General features: G+C 48.6%; 1 protein-coding gene across 1 annotated transcript; it reads left to right on the top strand.

The window, feature by feature from the left end:
- Positions 1–517: 517 nt before the first annotated feature.
- Positions 518–18,781, top strand: LOC144599348 (uncharacterized). Its single transcript, XM_078410139.1, has 5 exons — positions 518–710; positions 5,551–5,696; positions 11,115–11,283; positions 16,027–16,224; positions 18,480–18,781. Exons 1-5 carry the CDS (start codon positions 518–520, stop codon positions 18,779–18,781), a joined length of 1,008 nt encoding a protein of 335 aa, XP_078266265.1.
- Positions 18,782–24,343: the final 5,562 nt, after the last annotated feature.

The following is a 24,343-nucleotide window of genomic DNA, read 5'->3' as shown; positions in this document are numbered from 1 at the left end:
GTCCACTCTGCCAGTCAATCATGGCTGATCTCTGCCTCCTAATCCCATTTTCCTGACTTCTCCCCATTATCCCTTGACACCCGTTCTAATCAAGAATTTGTGTACCTCTGCCTTCAAAATATCCACTGACTTGGCCCCCACAGCCCTCTGTGGCAACGAGTTCCACAGATTAACCACCCTCTGACCAGAGAGTGCTGCTTGTGGCGCATTTATAAAATACTCATGTACCTTATCTGTCCAAAGGAATTTTGCTGGTATCAGAGAAAGCTGCGCTATCTCACATTCCATGAACACTATTCCCTTTTCGTTACCATGAGTCAAGTACTTTGAATCCTCATATACTTATTTGTATTGGAAACTATCGATGGGTTCTATATATGGAAACAATTGAAGATTTATGATTGGCTGCTGGGGATGGTCTTTCAGATTATTGAGAATACTTTGACTTTGGGAGGTTTGCTGCTATTGTCCCTGATGCCAGGCACACTCGCTGTTCTCCTGCTACACGCTACGTACAATGTCTTCCCTCAGCTCTTCCTCAACATTCAGATCCGAGCGTTACAGCAACTATAGCCGGCGATCGTCAGGCGACCCCAGCTTCGATCAATACGTGGACGCAGCAAGGAACTTATTTGAGGATGAAATGGAAAAGACCCCCTTCAGGAATGGCCATTTTGTAAGGCCTAGAAATGAATCCTTTGGATATGCAGGTTTGATCTTTAATATCTAACTTCTTTTGTCTTTGGCCTCATGGATATTTAGAAGCCCCCCCAAGACAATCTTTGCAATAAGAATATGTAGGAATGAACTGCAGATGCTGGTTTGAACCGAAGATAGACACAAAATGCAGGAGTAACTCAGCGGGGCAGGCAGCATCTCTGGAGAGAGCGGAGAAGAGGGTGACGTTTCAGGTCGAGACCCTTCTTCAGACTAGGATGTTTCCAGTCGAGACCCTTCTTCAGACGTCTCGACCTGAAACGTCACCCATTCCTTCTCTCCGGAGATGCTGCCTGTCCCACTGAGTTACTCCAGCTTTTTGTGTCCATCTGCTGCAGTAAGAATGTTGCATGTGTTATTAGTACTTCAGGCAAGCAGTTCTACACAGGTGTAAGGTAACAGTACAGAGCTGCCCATCATTTGCAGTCTCATTTTGGGATAAAATGGAACTCCTTGATTGGGAAAAAAATCATTATTCCAGGATTGGAAAAGCCTCAGCAGATTATCGAGAAGTTGATTTTGTGTGTAATCTTACTGAGCCTTCTTTGATGTGTAAAATGAACAAGAACTATGACCTGACATTTTGCTCAGAATATTAAAAAAGGGCAAGGAACACATATTTGACATGAATATTAATGCAGAACTTATGTAATATAATTATCAAAACCCAAAGAACATATTGCCTTTTTATCTATTTGCATCTGATCATTTTTGATCATGGTATTCTGTGCTTCATTCTCCCCACTCCCCCACTGCCAACCCCCCCCCCCCCCCACCCCTGCCAACCCCCACCCCCCCAGATTTATATTTGTCAGTCTCCAATTACTTTATTTTTTTATTTTTATATACCTTCCTCTGCAATTTACTTTCCAAACAGGATATACATGCATTTGGACAGACAAGGGCTGATTAGGGGTGGTCCATATGGTTTTGTACGTGGGAGGTCGTGTCTCACAAATCTGCGTTTTTGAGGATGTGACCAAAAAGGTTAATGAAGGCAGAGGTGTAGACGCTGTATATAGAGATTACAGCAAGGCACTTGACTAGGTTCCGCAAGGTAGGCTGCTGTGGAAGGTTAGATCCCATGGGAGCCAAGGAGAGAAAGCTGAATGGATTGACAATTGGCTTCATAGGTGATGGTGGAAGGCTGCTTTTCAGACTGGAGGCCTGTGACTAGTGGTGTGCCTCAGGGTTCATTGCTGGGCCCATTGCTGTCTGTCATCAATATCAATGATTTGGATGAGATCGTACGTGGCAATGGTTAGCAAGTTTGAAGATGACACAAAAGTGGGGTATTGTAGATAGTGAAGATAGTTGTCAAAAATTGCATCAGGATCTTTTGGGCAGGTGGGATGAGGAATGGTTGATGGAATTTAATATTGAGAAATGTGAGGTGCTGCATTTTGGGAGTGAATGGTAGGGCTCTGGGGAGTGTTGTAGAGCAGAGGGATCTAGGAGTGTAGGTACATAGTTCATTGAAAGTGGCATCTGAGGTAGATAGGGTGGTGAAAAAGGCATTTGGCACATTGGCCTTCATCAGTTAGAGCATTGAGTATAGAAGTTAGGTCATGTTGCAGTTATATAAGACACTAATGAGGCCGCATTTAGAGTATTGTGTCCAGATTTGGGCACCATGTTATAGGAAAGGTGTTGTCAAGCTGGAAAGGGTGCAGAGAAGATTTACGAGAATGTTGCCAGGAATCGAGGGCCTGAGCTTTAGGGAGAGGTTGAGCAGGTGAGGACTCTATTCCTTGGAGTGCAGAAGGATGAAGGGTGATCTAATAGAGGTGTACAAAATCATGAGAGGAATAGATCGGGTAGACGCACAGAGTCTCTTGTGCAGAGTTGGGGAATCGACACCCAGAGGACATAGGTTTAAGGTAAGGGGGGATAGATTTAATAGAAACCTGAAGGGGTAACCTTATCACCAAAGGGTGGTAGGTATATGGAACAAGCTGCCGGAGAAGGTAGTTGAGGCACATACTATTGTGATGTTTAAGAAACATTTAGACAGGTACATGGATAGGACAGCTTGGCTGATGTGGGCAAGTTGGGTCAAAGGGCCTGTTTCTACATTATAAGACTCTATGCTCTATGACTCCATGATTTTAATTTAAGACTAATGACTAGTGTCTTAAATAGAATTGTTGCTGCTAAATTATGAGCAAAGAAATATTTCCAAATCTGAAATTAGAACAGTGAGACATCTGGTGCCGTGAGGCAGCAACTCTATCAGCGGTAGTGTTGGCAGTGCCACTGCGCTGCCTAAAATGGCCGAGACATTTGAAAGTCAAGTTCAGAATTGGTGCTTTGCCAAGTTAGGCACTAATGTTGTTGGAATTGAAAACTGTAGATAGCGGAAATTTGAAAAAAAATTCTGTAAGCACTCTGCAGGTCCAACAGTGTTAGTGGGGAATGAAATGGAGTCAAGGTTACAGGTCGAGGACTCTTTATCAAAAGGCAAACAGGGAGAAGAAGTCAGGCATGGTTTAAATAGCAGAGAGGGGGAGTGCAGAGAATAGGAATTTAGAAGGATGAGAGGGGATCTTATTGAAACATAAGATTATTAAGGGATTGGACACACTAGAGGCAGGAAACATGTTCCTAATGTTGGGGGAGGCCAGAACCAGGGGCCACAGTTTAAGAATAAGGGATAGGCCATTTAGAACTGAGATGAGGAAAAACTTTTTCAGTCAGAGAGTTGTAAATCTGTGGAATTCTCTGCCTCAGAAGGCAGTGGAGGCCAGTTCTCTGAATGCATTCAAGAGAGAGCTAGATAGAGCTCTTAAGGATAGCAGAGTCAGGGGGTATGGGGAGAAGGCAGGAACGGGGTACTGATTGAGAATGATCAGCCATGATCACATTGAATGGCGGTGCTGGCTCGAAGGGCCGAATGGCCTACTCCTGCACCTATTGTCTATTGTCTATCGTCGAATAGAGGGATTGTCTGTGATTAACATTGCCAATGTAATGATTAGGGTTAAAAACCAGTAGTTGATGACAGAAAAGAAAAGTGAGATGAGTTGGACAGAATGCAACACTCACGGTGAGAAATTAAAAAAAGGTGTTAATTAATATTAGTAAATTCAATATTTCAATACGTCAGGTGTCAGGGGTTATGGGGAGAAGGCAGGAGAATGGGGTTGGGAGGGAGAGATAGATCGATCAGCCAAAACATTATGACCTGATGAGCCAAAACATTATGACCATCTGCCTAATATGCTGTTGGTCCTCCGTGTGCAGCCCCATATGCAGCAGGGTGCGATGCACTGTGTATTGTGACACATTATCTCAACACTTGGCTCAACACTTTAACTCCCCCTCCCACTCCCAATCTGACCTTTCTGTCATAGGCCTCCTCCATTGTCATAGTGAGGCCCACCGCAATTTGGAGGAACAGCACCTCATATCTCGCTTGGGCAGCTTACACCCCAGCGGTATGAACATTGACTTCTCTAACTTCAAATAGCCCTTGCTTTCCCTCTCTCTCCATCCCTCCCCCTTCCCAGTTCTCCCACCAGTCTTACTGTCTCCGACTACATTTTATCCTGTACCGCCGACTCCCCTGACGTCAGTCTGAAGAAGGGCCTTGACCCAAAACGTCACCCATTCCTTCTGTCCAGAGATGCTGCCTGACCCGCTGAGTTATTCCAGCATTTCATGTCTACCTTCGATTTAAACCAGCACAAGGCATCTTTGATGTTTGGCAGTGTAATCCGGAAAGCTCACAATGTCACACAGTCGTCAAAGCAGAAAAGGTCCAACTGAGCATTCTTCACATGGCTGTTTATAAAATATCAGTAGAAGTTTTTGTTAATTTTTATATTCTTATGATTGCTAATCAGGACACCAGGATTTCCTAGTCTTCTAAGAAATTGCCTTGTCATCTGGAAGTTGGCTAGTTTCTTAGTGTAGTTTATTGTCACGTGTACCGAGGTACAGTGAAAAGCGTTTGTTCCCTGCTATCCAGCCAGCAGAAAGACAATACATGTTTACAATTAAGCCATTTACAGTGTACATGTTATACATGATAAGGGAGTAAAGTTTAGTGCAAGGCAAAGTCCAATCAAGATAGTCCGAGGGTCCCTGATGAGGTAGGTAGTAAACATAGAAAATAGGTGCAGGAGGAGGCCATTTGGCCCTTCGAGCCAGCACAGCCATTCATTGTGATCATGGCTGATCATCCACAATCAGTAACCCGTGCCTGCCTTCTCCCCATACCCCTTGATTCCACTAGCCCCTAGAGCTCTATCTAACTCTCTTTTTAATTCATCCAGTGAATTGGCCTCCACTGCCTTACATGGCAGAGAATTCCACAAATTCACAACTCTCTGGGTTTTTCTCACCTCTGTTTTAAATGGCCTCCCCTTTATTCTACGACTGTGGCCCCTGGTTCTAAACTCGTCCAGTAGTTCAGCTCTGCTCTCTGGTTGCGATTGAATGGTTCAGTTGTCTGATAACAGCTGGGAAGGAACTGTTCCTGAATCTGGAGGTGTGATTTTTCACACCTGTAACTTTTGCCTGATGGGAGAGGGGAGAAGAGGGAATGGCCAGGGTGCGACTGGTCCTTGATTATGTTGCTGGCCTTGCCGAGGCAGCGCGCGGTATAGATGGAGTCAATGGAAGGGAGGTTGGTTTGTGTGGGTCTGGACCCTTGAAGGGTCTCTACCCGAAACGTCACCCATTCCTTCTCTCCTGAGATGCTGCCTGACTTGCTGAGTTACTCCAGCATTTTGTGAATAAATACCTTAGTAAGAAATATATGCATGCATGTATATAATACGTAAGAATACTTTCTTGCTTTTCACTATGTTTTGTTTCCAATCATAATAGCTCCAGCACCTGGGCGACAAGGAAGCCTCGGAAATGTCAACACCATGGGTGACACTTACCAAGTTACGGCTGATGTCAGTCAGTTTGATCCAGAAGACATCATTGTCACCATGTACAACTACTACATAGTCATCAAAGCCGAAAAGGTCCAAATGATTCAATAGACAATAGACAATAGACAATAGGTGCAGGAGTAGGCCATTCAGCCCTTCGAGCCAGCACCGCCATTCAATGCGATCATGGCTGATCACTATCAATCAGTACCCCGTTCCTGCCTTCTCCCCATACCCCCTCACTCCGCTATCCTTAAGAGCTCTATCCAGCTCTCTCTTGAAAGCATCCAACGAACTGGCCTCCACTGCCTTCTGAGGCAGAGAATTCCACACCTTCACCACCCTCTGACTGAAAAAGTTCTTCCTCATCTCCGTTCTAAATGGCCTACCCCTTATTCTCAAACTGTGGCCCCTTGTTCTGGACTCCCCCAACATTGGGAACATGTTATCTGCCTCTAATGTGTCCAATCCCCTAATTATCTTATATGTTTCAATAAGATCCCCCCTCATCCTTCTAAATTCCAGTGTATTCATCCTTTTGTATTGCTCCAAACAAAATATCAAAAGCAATCTTTAAAAGATTAACAGCTCAATGCCAAACGGGAAGTGTAGGAAGGAACTGCAGATGCTGGTTTACACCGAAGGTATCACAGAATGCTGGAGTAACTCAACGGGACGGGCAGCATCTCTGGAGAGAAGGAATGGGTGACGTTTTGGGTCGCGGCCGTTCTTCAGACTGAAACTCTCCCCTGACTCTCCCCGACCCCCCCCACTCTCCCCGACCCCCCCACTCTCCCTGACCCCCCCCACTCTCCCCGACCCCCCTACTCTCCCTGACCCCCCCCACTCTCCCCGAACCCCCCCCACTCTCCCCGAGACCCCCCCACTCTCCCTGACCCCCCACTCTCCCTGACCCCCCCCACTCTCCCCGACCCCCCCACTCTCCCCGACCCCGCCACTCTCCCCAACCCCCTCCTACTCTCTCTGACCCTCCCCATTCTCCCCGACCCCCCCCCACTCTCAACGACCCCCCCACTCTCACCGACCCCCCTACTCTCCCCGACCCCCCCCACTCTCTCCGACCCTCCCACTCTCCCCGACCCCCCCTACTCTCCCCGACCCCCCCACTCTCTCCGACCCCCCCACTCTCTCCCACCCCCCCACTCTCCCCGACCCCCTCCCACTCTCCCCGCCCCTCCCACTCTCCCCAACCCCCTCCTACTCTCTCCGACCCCCCCCCTCTCAACGACCCCCCCCACTCTCAACGACCCCCCCACTCTCACCGACCTCCCTCCCCACGGACCCCACTGTCCTCGACCTCCCTCCACTAACCCCTACCCCCTCCACTATCCCCTACCCCCCCCAACTCTCCCCGACCCCACTCTCCCCGACCCCTCCACTCTCCCCGAACCCCCCACTCTCCCCATCTCCCCCCACTATCCTCGACCTCCCCAACTCTTCCCGACCCCCCCCACTCTCCCCCACCTCCCCCCACTATCTTTGACCTCCCCCCACTCTCCCCGACTGCCCCCCACTATCCTCGACCTTCCCCAACTCTCCCCCAACTCTCCCCGACCCCCTACTCTCCCCGACCCCCCTACTCTCCCCGACCCCCCTACTCTCCCCGACCCCCCTACTCTCCCCGAACCCTCCACTCTCCCCGACCCCCCACTCTCCCCGACCCCCCTACTCTCCCCGACCGCCCCCCACTATCCTCGGCCTCCCCCAACTCTCCCCAACTCTCCCCGACCCCCCACTCTCCCCGACCCCCCCCACTCTCCCCACCTCCCTCCACTCTCCCCGACCCCCCTCTATCCTCGACCTCCCCTAACTCTCCCCGACCCCCCCCACTCTCCCCGACCCCGCCACTGTCCCTGACCCCCCCACTCTCCCCGACCTCCCTCCACTCTCCCCGACCCCCCCCCCCCCACTCTCACCGACGGCAACGGTTGCCAAATGTCCCGTATTAGCCAGGACATCCAGTATTTTGGGCTAAATTTGTTTGTCCCGTATAGGACCGTCCTTGTCTCATATGAGGCCCAGGGGTCGCTGTAGGCCCGAACACTGTCGGCCCGGACACTGTAGGCTCGGACACTGTAGGCCCGGACACTGTCAGCCCGGACACTGTCGGCCCGGACACTGTAGGCCCGGACACTGTGGGCCCAGACACTGTAGGCCCTGACACTGTCGGCCCGGACACTGTGGGCCCGCACACTGTCGGCCCGGACACTGTAGGCCCGGACACTGTGGGCCCAGACACTGTAGGCCCGGACACTGTCGGCCCGGACACTGTAGGCCCGGACACTGTCGGCCCGGACACTGTGGGCCCGCACACTGTCGGCCCGGACACTGTGGGCCCGGACACTGTGGGCCCAGACACTGTAGGCCCGGACACTGTAGGCCCGGACACTGTCGGCCCGGACACTGTAGGCCCAGACACTGTGGCCCAGACACTGTAGGCCCGGACACTGTAGGCCCGGACACTGTAGGCTAACGGAATGGGTTCGGGGGTGTTCGCCTAACGGAGGTTGCGTAGCAACCCACCTCTCGGTCTGGGCGGCCGCCATTGGTGGAGTGAGAGCACGTGGCCGCTGGCTGTGTGAGGTCACGTGGGGCGCTGGACGGTGATGTCACCTTTTGTCCCTTATTTGGGAGTGAGGACGTTGGCAACCTTACCGACGGCCCTCTTGCAAGGAGCAATTACTGTAATGGGATTTTATTCCAATAGCTAGTGGGAGATAGAGGAACAGGTATGATGGAAGGATGCCAGAGCCCCTGGGTAATTGTAGAGGGTGGCTTTAACTTCCCTGATGTTGACTGGGACTTACTCAGGGCAAAGGGACTAGATGGGGCAGAATTTGTGAGGTGCATCCAAGAAGGTTTCTTTAAACAGTCTGTGAATAGTCTGACCAGGGCTATTCACAGTAACGGTAGCACAGCGGTAGAGTTAGACAATAGACAATAGACAATAGGTGCAGGAGGAGGCCATTCGGCCCTTCGAGCCAGCACCGCCATTCAAAGTGATCATGGCTGATCATTCTCAATCAGTACCCCGTTCCTGCCTTCTCCCCATACCCCCTGACTCCGCTATCCTTAAGAGCTCTATCCAGCTCTGTCTTGAATGCATTCAGAGAATTGGCCTCCACTGCCTTCTGAGGCAGAGAATTCCACAGATTCACTGATGCAGCGCCGGAGACCCGGTTCAATCCTGACTACGGGTGCTGTCTGTACGGAGTTTGTACGTTCTCCCCGTGACCTGCGTGGGTTTTCTCCGAGATCTTCGGTTTCCTCCCACACTCCAAAGACGTGCAGGTTTGTAGGTTAATTGGCTTGGTATAAATGTAAAAATTGTCCCTAGTGGGTGTAGGAGAGTGTTAATGTGTGGGGATCGCTGGTCGGCGTGGACCTGGTGGGCCAAAGGGCCTGTTTCTGCGCTGTGCCTCTAAACGAGACGAGGGACCACTGGACCTGCTTGGCCAGGTGACTGGTGTTACAATGGAACAAGAACTTGGGGTTAGTGATCGGTTGATCTTATACAGGTGTCTCAGATCATGAGGGGATTAGATAGGGTAAATGCACAGTGTTTTACACAGAGTAGGGAAATCAAGAACCAGAGGACATCGGTTTGAGTTGAAGGGAGAAAGGTTTAATAGGAAACCTGAGAGGGAACTTTTTTCCACAAAGGGTGGTAGGTGTATGGAAAAAACTGCTGGAGGAGGTAGTGGACGCATTTACTATCACAACTTTTAAGAAACACGGATCAGATAGATTTAGAGGGATATGGACCAAATGCAGGCAGGTGGGACGAGTTTAGATGGGGCATGGTGGTCAGCGTGGGCAAGTTGGGCCGAAGGGCCTGTTTCCATGCTGTATGACGTTATGACTCGAACTACTCCAGCTTTTTGTGTCTGTCTTCAGTTTAATCCAGCATCTGCAGTTCTTTCCTTCACATATCCATAAGTTTTAGGATTGTTTTGAATAGGGAGAGGTGTGGATGTTGGGGGAAGGTACTTAGTTGGGGCAAGGCAGGTTACAGTGTCAATAGGCAGGAGTTCAGGAGCTCAGGAGAGTAGACTGGGATCAGTTGATAGGACATATGGGAGTTGTTTAATGATGAGCTGATCAAAGTGCATGAGGTTATAAACGTGGTCAGGAAGAAAAAGGTTTAAGAAGGTGGCATTAGGTGGCACCCAGAGAACTGGGGAGTGGGCAATGGTGGTCCTTTGTTTAAGAATGATTAGCAGAGAGAATCCAGGGAACTATAGGCCAGTGAGCCTCATGTCAGTGGTAGGGAAACTGCTGGAGAGAATTCTTTGAGATAGGATTTACTCGCATTTGGATGAGAATGGGCTAATTAAGACCAGCCAGCATGGCTTTGTAAGCAACACATCGTGTCGAGCTTGATTGAGTTTTTTGAGGAGGTGACAAAGGAGATTGATGAAGGTAGGGGGGGCGGATGTTGTATACATGGACTTTAGCAAGTGGGAGAGTCTAGGACCATGATTGAATGGTGGAGTAGACTTGATGGGCCGAATGGCCTAATTCTGCTCCTATCACTTGTATATAACAGTATAACAGAGCTTTATTTGTCGTTCGGTACCGAAGTACCGAACGAAACTACATAGCAGTCATAGAAAAAAAGAACACAAGACACATAGCCCCAACACAAACGTCCATCACAGTGGCTCCAAACACCCCCTCACTGTGATGGAGGCAACAAAACTTCCACTCTCTTCCCCACGCCCACGGACAGACAGCTCGTCCCCGACCGACCCGCACAGTCCCCGCAAGGGGATGGAAGTCCCCCCGACCGAATCGCACCGGGCGCTGAAACGTCTCGCGGCCGAGCCGGGCGATGAAAGGCCCCGCGACCAAGCCTTGCGCAGCCAAGTCCCGTGGTCGAGCCGCACCGGGCGATGTTAAGTCCCGCAGCCGAGCCGCACCGGGCGATGTAAAGTCCCGCAGCCGAGCCGCACCGGGCGATGTTAAGTCCCGCAGCCGAGCTGCACCGGGCACTGTTAAGTCCTGTGGTCGAGCCGCACCAGCGATGTAAAGTCCAGCGGCCGAGCCGCACCGGGCGATGTTAGGCCCCGCAGCCGAGCCGCACCCCGCGCCGTGAGGAAGAGAAAAGTTTCCCCCACCCCCCCCACCCACACCACCACCCCCCCACCCACACCACCACCCCCCACACATACACAACCAAAAAAAATACAAAAACCATCCCAACACCGACACACAACAAAAAAAAAAAGGAAAAAAGACGAACAGACTGCTAGCGAGCCGCTGCCGTTAGGCGCCGCCACTTCCACCTTATGAACATCGAACATAGAACCATATCCACTCTATCCAGGCCTTTCACTACTTAAGATCTTCTATGTTCTAGGTCAGGTAGCAGGTGAAGTGAGATAAATGATGTTTTAGGTCTAGAATCGTGAAATGAAGCATGTTTGCCACATTTAGTTGTCATCCATAACCCCAAATGATAACGCAAATTTGCTTTCATTTCTACAGGTAGCTGAAGATGGAACCATCACAAACACGGTCACTCATAAGTACCAGCTCCCTGAAGACATGGACCCCCTGTCTGTGAGCTGCTCACGGACTGATGTCGGTATTCTGACCATCAACGTTAGGAGGGCTCCAATGAATCAAGCAGAATCTCCACAACCAGTTTACAGGAGTGAAGTTCAACTGTAGATCCAGTACATACTTCTGAAGGGTCAGGCAGCATCTGTGGAGGAAAATAAACGGACAAAGATTTGGGTCGTCACCCTACTTTAGTCTGAAGAAGGGTCCTGACCCAAAATGTCGTCTGTCCATTTCACACAGAGGGTGGTGGGCGTATGGAACAAGCTGCCGGAGGAAGTAGTTGAGGCTGGGACTAACCCATCGTTTAAGAAACTGTTAGACAGATACATGGATAGGACAGATTTGGAGGGGTATGGACCAAGCACAGGCAGGAGGGACTGGTGTTTTGTTTAGTTTAGTTTAGAGATACAGCACAGAAACAGGCCCTTCGGCCCACTGGGTCCGCGCCGGCCAGCGATCCCCGCACATTAGCACTATCCTACACACTAGGGACAATTTTTACATTTACCAAGACAATTAAACTACAAACCTGTACATCTTTGGAGTGTGGGAGGAAGCCGAAGATCTCAGAGAAAATCCATGCAGGTCAAGGGGAGAATGTACAAACTCCGTACAGACAGTACCCGTAGTCAGGATGGAACCCAGGTCTCCGGCGCTGCATTCGCTGTAAGGCAGCAACTCTACCGCTGTGCCACCGTGCAGCTGGGACATTGTTGGCCGGTGTAGGCAAGTTGGGCTGAAGGGCCTGTTTCCGCACTGTATCACTCTGTGACTCTATGAAGGGCCTGTTTCCACACTGTATCACTCTGTGACTCTATGAAGGGCCTGTTTCCACACTGTATCACTCTATCACTCTATGAAGGGCCTGTTTCCACACTGTATAACTCTGTGACTCTATGAAGGGCCTGTTTCCACACTGTATCACTCTGTGACTCTATGAAGGGCCTGTTTCCACACTGTATCACTCTGTGACTCTATTTCCCTCCACTGTTGCTTCCTGACACATGGAGTTCCTCCAGCAGTTTGTTTTTGGCTCCAGATTGCAGCATCTGCAGTATCGTATGTCAGCTGTCAGTGCATCATTTCTCTGGCTGCTTATTCATTCATACTGGCTCAGTGATGTTGGCCAAAATTATATGAATGTTTCTGCACAATCTTTGCATATGTTTTTTATTCATTTTAGATATATTTGGCAGGTTTAATTGTGCATTCGATTCATATGCATCTTGACTTTCAAAGGGAAGAATATTGAATTACTAAAATATAACACAAAATATTTATTTTTCTCACTATCTCAAAGAAGAGTTGTACAAATTCACACTGTGGTGAAATACATAAAACTTTATGGCAAGTTCTAGGCTAAACCACTGTTCGATTAGCTTTAAGATAGTTATGGATAGGGAAAGACAGGGCCCATGTGTTAAAATGCTACATTGGGTAATTTTGAGGGTGAGAGAGAAGGATCTCGTTCAAGTTGATTGGGGCAGGTTGTTTCAGGGGAAAGGAAATCAGCCAAGTGGGATGTTTTTAAAAGTGTGCTGACAAGAGCTCAGGATATGTACTTCCCTGTTAGAGTGAAGGGCAAGGCAAGGAAGCTTGGCTGACGAGGGGAATTGAGGCATTGGTCAAGAATAAGAAGTATGCATGGGACAGGTACAGGTAGCTGGGATTGTGTATCCCCAGAGGAGTTTCGGGAACTATGGAGTAAACTGAAAAAGGAGATCAATAGACAATAGACAATAGGTGCAGGAGTAGGCCATTCAGCCCTTCGAGCCAGCACCGCCATTCAATGCGATCATGGCTGATCACTCTCAATCAGTACCCCGTTCCTGCCTTCTCCCCATACCCCCCTCACTCCGCTATCCTTAAGAGCTCTATCCAGCTCTCTCTTGAAAGCATCCAACGAACTGGCCTCCGCTGCCTTCTGAGGCAGAGAATTCCACACCTTCACCACTCTCTGACTGAAAAAGTTCTTCCTCATCTCCGTTCTAAACGGCCTACCCCTTATTCTTAAACTGTGGCCCCTTGTTCTGGACTCCCCCAACATTGGGAACATGTTTCCTGCCTCTAATGTGTCCAATCCCCTAATTATCTTATATGTTTCAATAAGATCCCCCCTCATCCTTCTAAATCCCAGTGTATACAAGCCTAATTGCTCCAGCCTTTCAGAAGGGCAAAAAGGGGCAAGGAGATAGCTCTGGCGGGTAGCATTAAGGACAATCCCAAAAGATTTTATAAATACATAAGGGGGGAAAGGGTAACTAGAGAGAGAGTGGGACCTCTCAGGAATCAAAGTGGTCACCTCTGTGTGGAGCCACAGGAGATGGGCAAGGTCCTCAATGAGTATTTCTCCTCTGTATTTACCGAGGAGAAAGACAGTAGGACGGAGGAACCTGGAGCAGTCACTGGAAGTGTTATGAGAGCAGTCAGGGTTACCGTCGAGGAAGTACTGAAGGTGGTGTCATGTTTGAAGGTAGACAAATCTCCAGGGCCTGATCAGATATATCCGAGGACATTGCGGGAAACTAGAGAGGAAATTGTGGGAGCCCTGGTTGAAATTTATGAGTCGTCCTTAAATACAGGAGAGGTGCCGGAAGACTGGAGAGTGGCAAATGTTGTACCTCTTTTCAAGAAGGGCTGCAGGGAAAATGCTGGGAACTATAGGCCGGTGAGCTTAACATCTGTAGTTGGAAAGTTACTGGAGAGTATTCTGAGGGATAGGATATACAGGCATTTGGATGGGCAAGGGCTGATTAGGGATAGTCAGCATGGTTTTGTACATGGGAGGTCGTGTCTCACAAATCTGATTGATTTTTTTGAAGACGTGACCAAAAAGGTTGATGAGGGGAAAGTTGTAGATGTATATATGATCATCAGCAAAGCATTCAACAAGGATCCACAATGTTTTGTATGAGAACATACAGGGCAAGATTAGAAAGTTTGCAGATGATACAAAAGTGGGTAGTTTTGCAGACAGTGAAGATAGTTGTGAACGATTGCAGCAGGATCTGGATCGATTGGCCAGGTGGGCTGAGGAATGGGTGATGGAATTTAATACCAAGAAATGTGAGGTGTTACATTTTGGGAAGTCTAACATGGGCAGGACATACACAGTGAATGGTAGGGCTCTGGGGAGTGTTGTTGAGCAGAGGGATCTAGGAGTGCAGGTGCATGGTTCCTTGATGGTGGTGTCACAGGTAGCTAGGGTGGTGAAAAAATCTTTTGGCACATTGGTCTTCATCAGTCAGAGTAATGAGTATAGAAGTTGTGAGGTCATGTTGCAGTTGTATAAGACGTTGGTGAGGCTGCATTTTGTGTTCAGTTCTGGGCAACAGGTTATAGGAAAGATGTTGTCAAGCTGGAAAGGGTTCAGAAAAGATTTACAAGGATATTGCCAGGATTAGAGTATCTGAGCTATAGGGAGAGGTTGAGTAGGCTGGGACTCTATTCCTGTGGAGCGCAGGAGGATGAGGCGTGGTCTTATAGATGTGTATAAAATCATGAGAGGAATAGATCGGGTAGATGCACAGAGTCTCTTGCCCAGAGTAGGTGAATCGAGGACAAAAGCATATAGGTTTAAGGTGAAGGGGAAAAGATTTAATAGGAATCTGAGGGGTAATTTTTTCACACAAAGGGTGGTGGGTGTATGGAACAAGCTGCCAGAGGAGGTAGTTGAGGCAGGGACTATCCAAACATTTAAGAAACAGTTAGACAGGTATATGGATTGGACAGGTTTGGAGGGATTTGGGCCAAACGCGAGCAGGTGGGACTAGTGTAGCTGGGACATGTTGCCCGGTGTGGGCGAGTTAAACAATAGACAATAGACAATAGGTGCAGGAGTAGGCCATTCGGCCCTTCGACCCAGCACCGCCATTCAATGTGATCATGGCTGATCATTCTCAATCAGTACCCCGTTCCTGCCTTCTCCCCATACCCCCTGACTCCGCTATCCTTAAGAGCTCTATCTAGCTCTCTCTTGAATGTATTCAGAGAATTGGCCTCCACTGCCCTCTGAGGCAGAAAATTCCACAGATTCACAACTCTCTGACTAAAAAAGTTTTTCCTCATCTCTGTTCTAAATGGCCTACCCCTTATTCTTAAACTGTGGCCCCTGGTTCTGGACTCCCCCAACATTGGGAACATGTTTCCTGCTCTAACATGTCCAACCCCTTAATAATCTTATACGTTGGGCTGAAGGGCCTGTTTCCACATTGTATCACTCTTTGACTCTATGACTCTCAACACTTGGGGCTGCTTTACACTCTTGGGTAAGTTTGAACATTGCAGTTGATGAATTACTTCCCTTAGTTTAGTTTAGAGATACAACGTGAAAACTGGCCATTCGGTCCACCGAGTCCATGCCGACCAGCGATCATCTGTACACATCTACCCAACACACTAGGAACCATTTACAGAAGCCAATTAACCTACAAACGTGCACATCTTTGGAATGTGGGAGGAAACCGGAGCACCCAGAGAAAACCCACGCCGTCTCAGGCAGAATGTACAAATTCAGTACAGACAGTATCCGTAGTCATGATCAAACCCGTGCCTCTGGTGCTGGAAAGCAGCAATTCTGCACCCCTCTGCCGCCCTATATGTGGGGTATTTTATTTTATGGTAACAGCTTTTTTTTAAGATTTTTTTTTTAGATTTAGAGATACAGCGCGGAAACAGGCCCTTCAGCCCACCAGGTCCGTGCCGCCCAGCGATCCCCGCACATTAACACTATTCTACACACACTAGGGACAATTTTTACATTTGCCCAGCCAATTAACCTACATACCTGTACATCTTTTGAGTACAGTCTTTACTGCTGTTTGGTTAAACCCAGATAAATTCAAACTTCAACAAATTTCAGGAACTCCCAGACAAACTTGTCATTCCCGAGTGGAACAATCGAAGGCCAGAAGGCGCAGCGGACTGCCGAACCGAACCTGCCTGGAGCTGATCGGCGTGGAACTGCTGGAGGCTCCATCGGAAGGCCCACCGTGCCCAGGGGCTTCTTCGGGCGACCTAACTTACCTGGAGTGTAAGAAAATAACTGCAGATGCTGGTACAAATCGAATGTATTTATTTCACAAAATGCTGGAGTAACTCAGCGGGTCAGGCAGCATCTCAGGAGAGAAGGAATGGGTGACTTTTCAGGTCGAGACCCTTCTTCAGACTGACCCGAAACATCACCCATTCCTTCTCTCCTGAGATGCCGCCTGACCTGCTAAGTTACGCCAGCATTTTGTGAAATAACTTACCTGGAGGCTCGGCGGAAGCAGAAAGCTGGTTGGACATGGAATGGAGTTGCTGGAGATATCGGGCATGGAGAGCAAGGGCCAATGGGAGGAGAAACTGGTGTAATACTTCTAGCGCCTTTAGGTCGGCTGCAGGTGGGGTTGCCAACTGCATTAGCCGGGACATCCTGTATTTTGGGCTAAATTGGTTTGTCCCATACGGGACCGCCTTTGTCCCGTATTAGGCCCGGGGGGGCACTGTAGGCCTGGACGGCGCAGTAGGCCCAGACGCTGTAGGCCCAAACGCTGTAAGCCCAGACGCTGTAGGCCCAAACGCTGTAAGCCCAGACGCTGTAGGCCCAGACGCTGTAAGCCCGGACACCGTAAATCTGGATGCTGTAGGTCCGGACAGTGTAGTAGGAAAAAAAACTGCAGATGCTGGTCAAAATCTGTGTCTACCTTCCGGACAGGGTAGATCCGGATGGTGCAGGTCTGGACAGTGTAGGTCCGGAAAGTGTAGGCCCGGACTGTGTAATCCCGGACAATGTAGGCCTGGACAATGTAGGCCCGGACAATGTAGGCCCGGACAATGTAGGCTCGGACAATGTAGGGCCGGACAATGTAGGGCCGGACAATGTAGGCCCAGACAATGTAGGGCCGGGCACCGCCTAACGGAGGTTGCGTAGAAACCCACCTCCCGGCCCGGGCGGCCGCCATTGGTGGAGTGGGAGTGTGGAGATGAGGAACGCAGAGCCAGATCTGTCCTTTTTGTTTGCTTCGGCCACTGGACTCCGCATGGGCTTTGCAGCATTGTGTGCTAGGTTAAAGCACATGCTTGAGACTCTCTCTCTCTCTCTTTCTCACACCTGCTTGAGGCTACGTAATCACAAATATGCTGAGCTTGCTAAAGCTAGTAGTAATCAATAGCCCAAACCGCAGAATGTTCCAGCTCGTCTTCAGAGTAGAAAAACACAATGTATAAAGAACACAAACAGTAAACAGACGCCGACTAAACCTTGAACAATAGCTTGTTAGGACCTTATAAGGGAAAACTGACTTTGTTCCAACACTCGGCCGTATAAGGGAAAACTGACTTAATTCCAATATTGATTGGTTGTGATACTTGTAAATAACTGTGAATTCTGCGGTTTTGGGGAATAAAAGGGGCTTAATTCTAGGGGCTGGTGTGACACGTTTCCACTGGCCCCGGAGTCCGCAACTCTGTGTGTGCTTTTAGAAACCTGTCTACGAGATCTCTAATAAACTAACAGGTAAAGTCTGTGCCGTCTCTGATTATTGTCAACCAACTGACCGCGAACGCGAACTCGACATTTGGTGGCAGCGATGGGATTCCACAACAAAGATCGATACATAGTGGCCGAGACTTGAGGGCACGAGGATCGAAGAATGGTGGAATTGGCCAGTAGAGTGAGTATCTTATTTGGCCACTCTATTTTCCCCGTCTTTGTGACTCCTCTATGACCCGCCGATCACCGCTGATGTGTTAATCTGCGTGACGGAATCTCGGGGGTCAGTTGGACGGACAGGTGTGTAAAGGTTTTTAGGAAGGATCGTTGAGTCTAAACGGTAAATGAGGGTTAAAGGCCCTGAGGTTTCAATCCTCTAAAGATTTAAAAGGTCTAACGCGTTAGCAGCTAATAAGGTGAACCGTGTCTCACTAGGGGACATAGAACAAAGGTATAATAAGACTCAACCAATAATGATCCTCGGGTAAATTATAGAGCATAAGTGTGTTGTATGTAAGGAGTTAAAGTTAAAGAGTTGTATATCGGACAAGGGAGTACCTCTCTACCTAACACCCAGCCTTAGACCGGTTGTTAAGAGGGGAAATCCCCCACGCGAAGGTCAGGACCCTGAAGTGGGCTGCCAAGGCACGAGAGGAAACTCAGAGAATATACAACTCCTTTTGTTGATAAGAAAAACATATATAAAATACAAATGGGGAACGTAATAGACACCACCTCGGACGACAGGTCCCCTCTTAACCTTTTATGTGATAAGCTCCCGGAATATGCTAAACAATTCCGACTATTATCAGGGGCCCTTAATAAGAAACTAGGACCTACTGTGTGGCCATTAGGGGGGTCAGATGACCTGGAGACTGTCCAAAAAGCCCAGGAGCTTATCTGGACCCGAAACCGCAGTAAGGAAGCAAAACTTCTGATCCAGAAGTGGCGGGAGTTTTGCCAAGAAAAGATGGATCAGGAGATTTTATCTAGTTGGCAGGACAACGTCGTCAAATTGGGCATTAAGTTGACAGACGAAGGAAGCCCTAAAACTGTTGACATTTTAAAAAAAGGAGGTGGGAGAAGAAAAACAGAAGCGGGCGACCGTAACTAAACCAACTAAAGATGTACAATCAAAAGAATTGCGCAATTCAATGGCTGGCATAGGTTTGGGGGGAGATGACGACTCCATATGGGACGAGGGTCTATTGTATCGCACCCTTAGTAGCCAAACACCCCCTCCGGTTTTGAGACACCCAACCGGTGGCGGGCTTCCCGATCCCAGCCTGAGTAGAGGCTTCCAATCAGGAACTCAGGACCTGGCTCAGAGCCCCAGTGCACCCCCTATTCCCGCAGCCATATACCCTACCGCTGATCGCCCCCCTCCACCTGGCTATACAGATGTGGTGACTTTTCACTGAGGACCATGTGAGAGGACAAGTTCGAATGTCATCCTTGGATAAAATAACTGGGATTCGAGACTGGGGTGGGAGTTAAGAGGCCCACCACTGAAGTGGAGGGGTAATAGACAACAGACTCGGGAGAGTACATCAAATCAAATCAGGAGAGTACTCCTGAGATACCGCAACAGGTGGGATTTGCCCTGTTTGTTCCAGGAGTGTCGCTTCGACTTCATTTGTCCACGCGACGGCGATCATGCTCTCATGAGGCCTCTCACCAAGACTCCCTCTTGACACCCCGCCCGGGGGCACGACGAAAGAGAGAGATGGATGATGCTCAGAACTTATTCATAAGGGCTCATGATTTGATGTACTCTCCCGAGTCTGTTGTCTGTTACCCCTCCACTTCAGTGGTGGGCCTCTTAACTCCCACCCCAGTCTCGAATCCCAGTTATTTTATCCAAGGATGACATTCGAACCTTCCTGGATGGGATAACTGAAGGAGTGGATTGGGGGGATTGGGGTTTGGGCACATGGTACAACTGGTTCAATAATATTGCTATATATCTCGGCATTATCTTAATATGTGTGTGTTTGTAGGCATTGCAGTAATTAAATGTATAATTGCGAGGCTTATGCAAACGATGGAGGGGATTGGTAATACCCACAAAATGCTGATGTTGAGAATGGAGGAGACAGGGGAAACGTGTCCCATGCTGAAGGAGGATGAAAGTTCAATGGGAGGACTCACGAATGATCAGCTGAATGAGCAGGTGGCAGGAGAGTTAGTGGAAGTGGAGTACCTCCGATTAAATGTTCTGGGGACAAACCAGAGCTATGAGGACGTTTACCACTAGTCTCCATGAGGGGTTAGGGTATAAGAATCCGGTGGAAGGAGTAGGGACTAGAGGCGAGATTAGACAGCCTATCCGGCTAATAAAGCATCATGAGGTTAGGAATAAACTCTGATGACTCTATAAGCTCGCCTCTAATGAGCCTTCCGTTTGATTTATACCTTTATAGTTATCATAGAATGATAAAAGGGGGGAGTGTGGAGATCTGTCCTTTTTCTTTGCTCCAGCCACTGGACTTTGCATGGGCTTTGCAGCATTGTGTGCTAGGTTAAAGCACATGCTTGAGGCTCTCTCTCTCTCTCTTTCTCACACCTGCTTGAGGCTACGTAATCACAAAAATGCTGAACTTGCTAAAGCTAGTAGTAATCAGTAGCCCAAACCGCAGAATGTTCCAGCTCGTCTTCAGAGGAGAAAAACACAATGTATAAAGAACATAAACAGTAAACAGACGCCGACTAAACCTTGAATAGCCTGTTAGGACCTTATAAGGGAAAACTGACTTTGTTCCGACACTCGGCCGTATAAGGGAAAACTGACTTAATTCCAATATTGATTGGTTGTGATACTTGTAAATAACTGTGAATTCTGCAGTTTTGGGGAATAAAAGGGGCTTAATTCTAGGGGCTGGTGTGACACGTTTCCACTGGCCCCGGAGTCCGCAACTCTGTGTGTGCTTTTAGAAACCTGTCTACGAGATCTCTAATAAACTAACAGGTAAAGTCTGTGCCGTCTCTGATTATTGTCAACCAACTGAACGTGAACGTGAACTCGACAGGAGCACGTGGCCGCTGGCTGGGTGAGGTGACATGGGAGGTGGGGCGGTGATGTCATCTTGCCCCGTATTTGGGAGTGAGACAGTTGGCACCCCTAGCTGAAGTAGGTGACCCCCAGGACACAAGATGGCCGGCAAGGAGAAGAGAGAGACGTAGGTTTGCGGGCCGAGCCGGTCGCGGGCAACAGAGGGGACTGAGAGCCGCTGCGGTAGAACGTACATGCGGGAGTCTTAATTCATTAAAACGACGCCACTCATGGCAGTATTTGCACAATGAATTTCACTGTGTAATGTTTAATTGCATATGTGACAATTAATGTCCATTGAACCACCTCTGCTGTATGCAAACAAACATGAGAAAGAATGCTGCAGATGCCTGATTGTTTCTGGGGTCACTGAGTTACACAACACAGAAACAGGCTCATCGGCCCAACTCATCCACGCCAACCTAGATGCATATCGAAGCGTGCCCCATATGCCCGTGTTTGACCCATGTCCCTCTAAAAGAGAAATCAATAGTATGTGTACATGAAAATATCTTTCTGCCAGAGAATCAGTTAAGACTCAAAACATCAGTCAGCAATTCATGCCATCTAGTTAGCAATAACTTGTCAACCAAATTGTAATAACTGTTGCCTTTTTCTCTTTTGCCCTTACCCATAATTTCTCCCTTTACACGTTAGTGAATGTTATTCAGGGAGTGACATTCACTAGCTCCTCTTAAGGCAGCCATTGCGATAAACTGGGAAGCAATAAATTTAAGAAGCAGGCTGAAAATACTGGAGTAATTCAGCAGGCCAGGCAGCATCTCTGGGTGGAAGGAATGGGTGACGCTTCGAGTCTGAAGAAGGTCTCAATAGACAATAGACAATAGACAATAGGTGCAGGAGGAGGCTACTCGGCCCTTCGAGCCAGCACCGCCATTCAATGTGATCATGGCTGATCATTCTCAATCAGTACCCCGTTCCTGCCTTCTCCCCATACCCCCTGACTCCGCTATCCTTAAGAGCTCTATCTAGCTCTCTCTTGAATGCATTCAGAGAATTGGCCTCCACTACCTTCTGAGACAGAGAATTCCACAGATTCACAACTCTCTGACTGAAAAACTCTCTCGACACAAAACGTCACCCATTCCTTCTCTCCAGAGATGCTGCCTGTCCCGCTGATTTACTCCAGCATTTTGTGTCTATCTTCAGTGTAAGCCAGCATCTGCAGTTCCTTCCTACACAAGTTAAGAAGCAGATCTACTTTCTAGACAGGTCACTTCAGCCTTGGTGGTGGCCCCACCACTGACCTTCAACCCAACTGAACAAGTCTTCATGTGCCCTACACTGACATTCCAGACACATGGGTCAGCCATGTAGGGTTGCCAACTGTCCCGTATTAGCCGGGACATCCCATATTTGGGGCTAAATTGGTTTGTCCCGCACGGGACCGCCCTTGTCCCTTATTAGTAGGGTTGCCAACTTCCTCACTCGCAAATAAGGGACAAAGGGTTACGTCACCGCCCCGCGCCCCACGTGATCTCACCCAGCCAGCGGCCACGCGCTCCCACTCCACCAATGGCGGCTGCCTGGGCGGGGTGAGGTCACGGCGGGGGGGGGGGCAGTGGTGTCACCTTGTCCCGTATTTGGGAGTGAGGAAGTTGGCAACCCTACAGCCAAGGGCCTGATCTCCTGGTACTTGATCTCCCAGGGCTCTAATCCTATGAGGCCCTGTTTCCTCAGCACTGATGTGAAATTGGAGCCTCCAAATCTCCAATTATCACCTGCTTCTTGTTCTTATTCTGATCACGGACATCAGTCATCCCACACCGCCCTACCCCACCTCACCCCCGTTTCACCTGGTCTCCCAACAGCCAACCTTACCAGACCGAGTCCCCGAACATTACCCATCAATCGGGTAGTGCAGGAAGGAATTGCAGATGCTGCTTTACACTAAAGATAGACACAGAGTGCTGGAGTAACTCAACGGGTCTGGCAGCATTTCTGGAGAGAAGGAACAGGTGACGATTATTTCCAGGGGACTCTGACTCTCAGTCTGAAGAAAGGTCCCGACCCGAAACGTCAGCGATTCCTTTTCCCCAGAGATGCTGCCTGTTCCGCTGAGTTACTCCAGTAATTTGTGTCTGTCGTGGAAGGGTGGGGGTTAGGGGAAGTGCTCCAACTTGGATGGGGGAGGGATGGAGAGAGAGGGGATTAGTTAGAGAAATCAATATTCATACCGCTGGGCTGTAAGCTGCCCAAGCAAAATATGAGATGCAGTTCCTCCAAATTTGCGTTAGGCCTCACTCTGACAATGGAGGACAGAAATGTCAGCTTGGCAATGGATGGGGGAATTAAAGTGTTTGGCAACTGGGAGACATGTTAATGCTGTGGAGAATTAATATTAATACAAATGGTAGGAAGTGAATTGAAATCAAAATTTGTAAATGTTCCTGCGAAACCGTAATATATGTGGAAGCAGCAACTGATCGGAAAGATTGGAGAGATGTTTAAAGATATAAGTGTAAGAAAATAACTGCAGATGCTGGTACAAATCAAAGGTATTTATTCACAAAATGCTGGAGTAACTCAGCAGGTCAGGCAGCATCTCAGGAGAGAAGGAATGGGTGATGTTTCGGGTCAAGGCCCTTCTTCAGACAGTTTAAAGATATAAGAATGAACTTAAGAAAGGCACATCAGATGAAAATAGAAATTGCATTTCAAGCGAGCTGCATGGTCTTTTTTCATTGGCATGACATATCCATTCACAAATGCAAGTGCCTACAGAGCACCATGTTTTAACAGCACCTCAGGAGAGGATCAATCCCTGTGATATTCAGAGCAGTGATCACAACAATTCTTCCTCAGCTGGGATCAAAGCAAACCATTACTTGTAAAATAATCAATTTCTGCCCTAGAACTGCCTCAATCTCCCCACTTGTGAAAGCCAGACAAGGTGGCGCAGCGGTAGAGTTGCTGCCTTACAGCGAATGCAGCGCCGGAGACCCGGGTTCCATCCCCACTACGGGTGTAGTCTGTACGGAGTTTGTACGTTTTCCCCGTGACCTGCGAGGGTTTTCTCCGAGATCTTCGGTTTCCTTCCGCACTCCAAAGATGTACAGGTTTGCAGGTTAATTGGCTTGGTAAATGTAAAACTTGTCCCTAGTGGGTGTGGGATAGTGTTAATGTGCGGGGATCACTGGTCGGCGCGGACCCGGTGGGCCGAAGGGCCTGTTTCCGCGCTGTATCTCTAAACTAAACTAAACTAAGTCCCTTTCCTGAGGGATGAATAAAATGTTCAAAATGACAAGAATGCCTGCAAGATTTATTCTCCTCACTAAAGCAGCCTAATTTATCTTGAAGTAACTTGATGACAGGTAAAACGTTGTTGCTTTGAAAGAGAAACATGAGAGGAAAATGCTGGCAGCCCTCCTAAGACAATCTCCCAATTCTCTTAAGTACCATTAAGCAATATTGTCAAGTTGATTTGTTCTGCATGGATCAGATTACACTTCACAGCTGCAGATAAGAGATCTTCATTTTTGAGAATATACTTGCATTTTGTTCTAAGCATTTGTATGTTGTTACCAAAGGTGAATGCAAATCATTGGGTCATATATTACATGAGTAAGACTTTGTGCCATAACAAGGTGGTGCAGAGGTAGA

Source organism: Rhinoraja longicauda, chromosome 13 (genome assembly GCF_053455715.1).
Source record: "Rhinoraja longicauda isolate Sanriku21f chromosome 13, sRhiLon1.1, whole genome shotgun sequence".
Lineage (NCBI taxonomy): Eukaryota > Metazoa > Chordata > Chondrichthyes > Rajiformes > Arhynchobatidae > Rhinoraja > Rhinoraja longicauda.
Note: the sequence above shows the minus strand (reverse complement) of the source record. Positions and strands in the feature narration are given on the sequence as shown.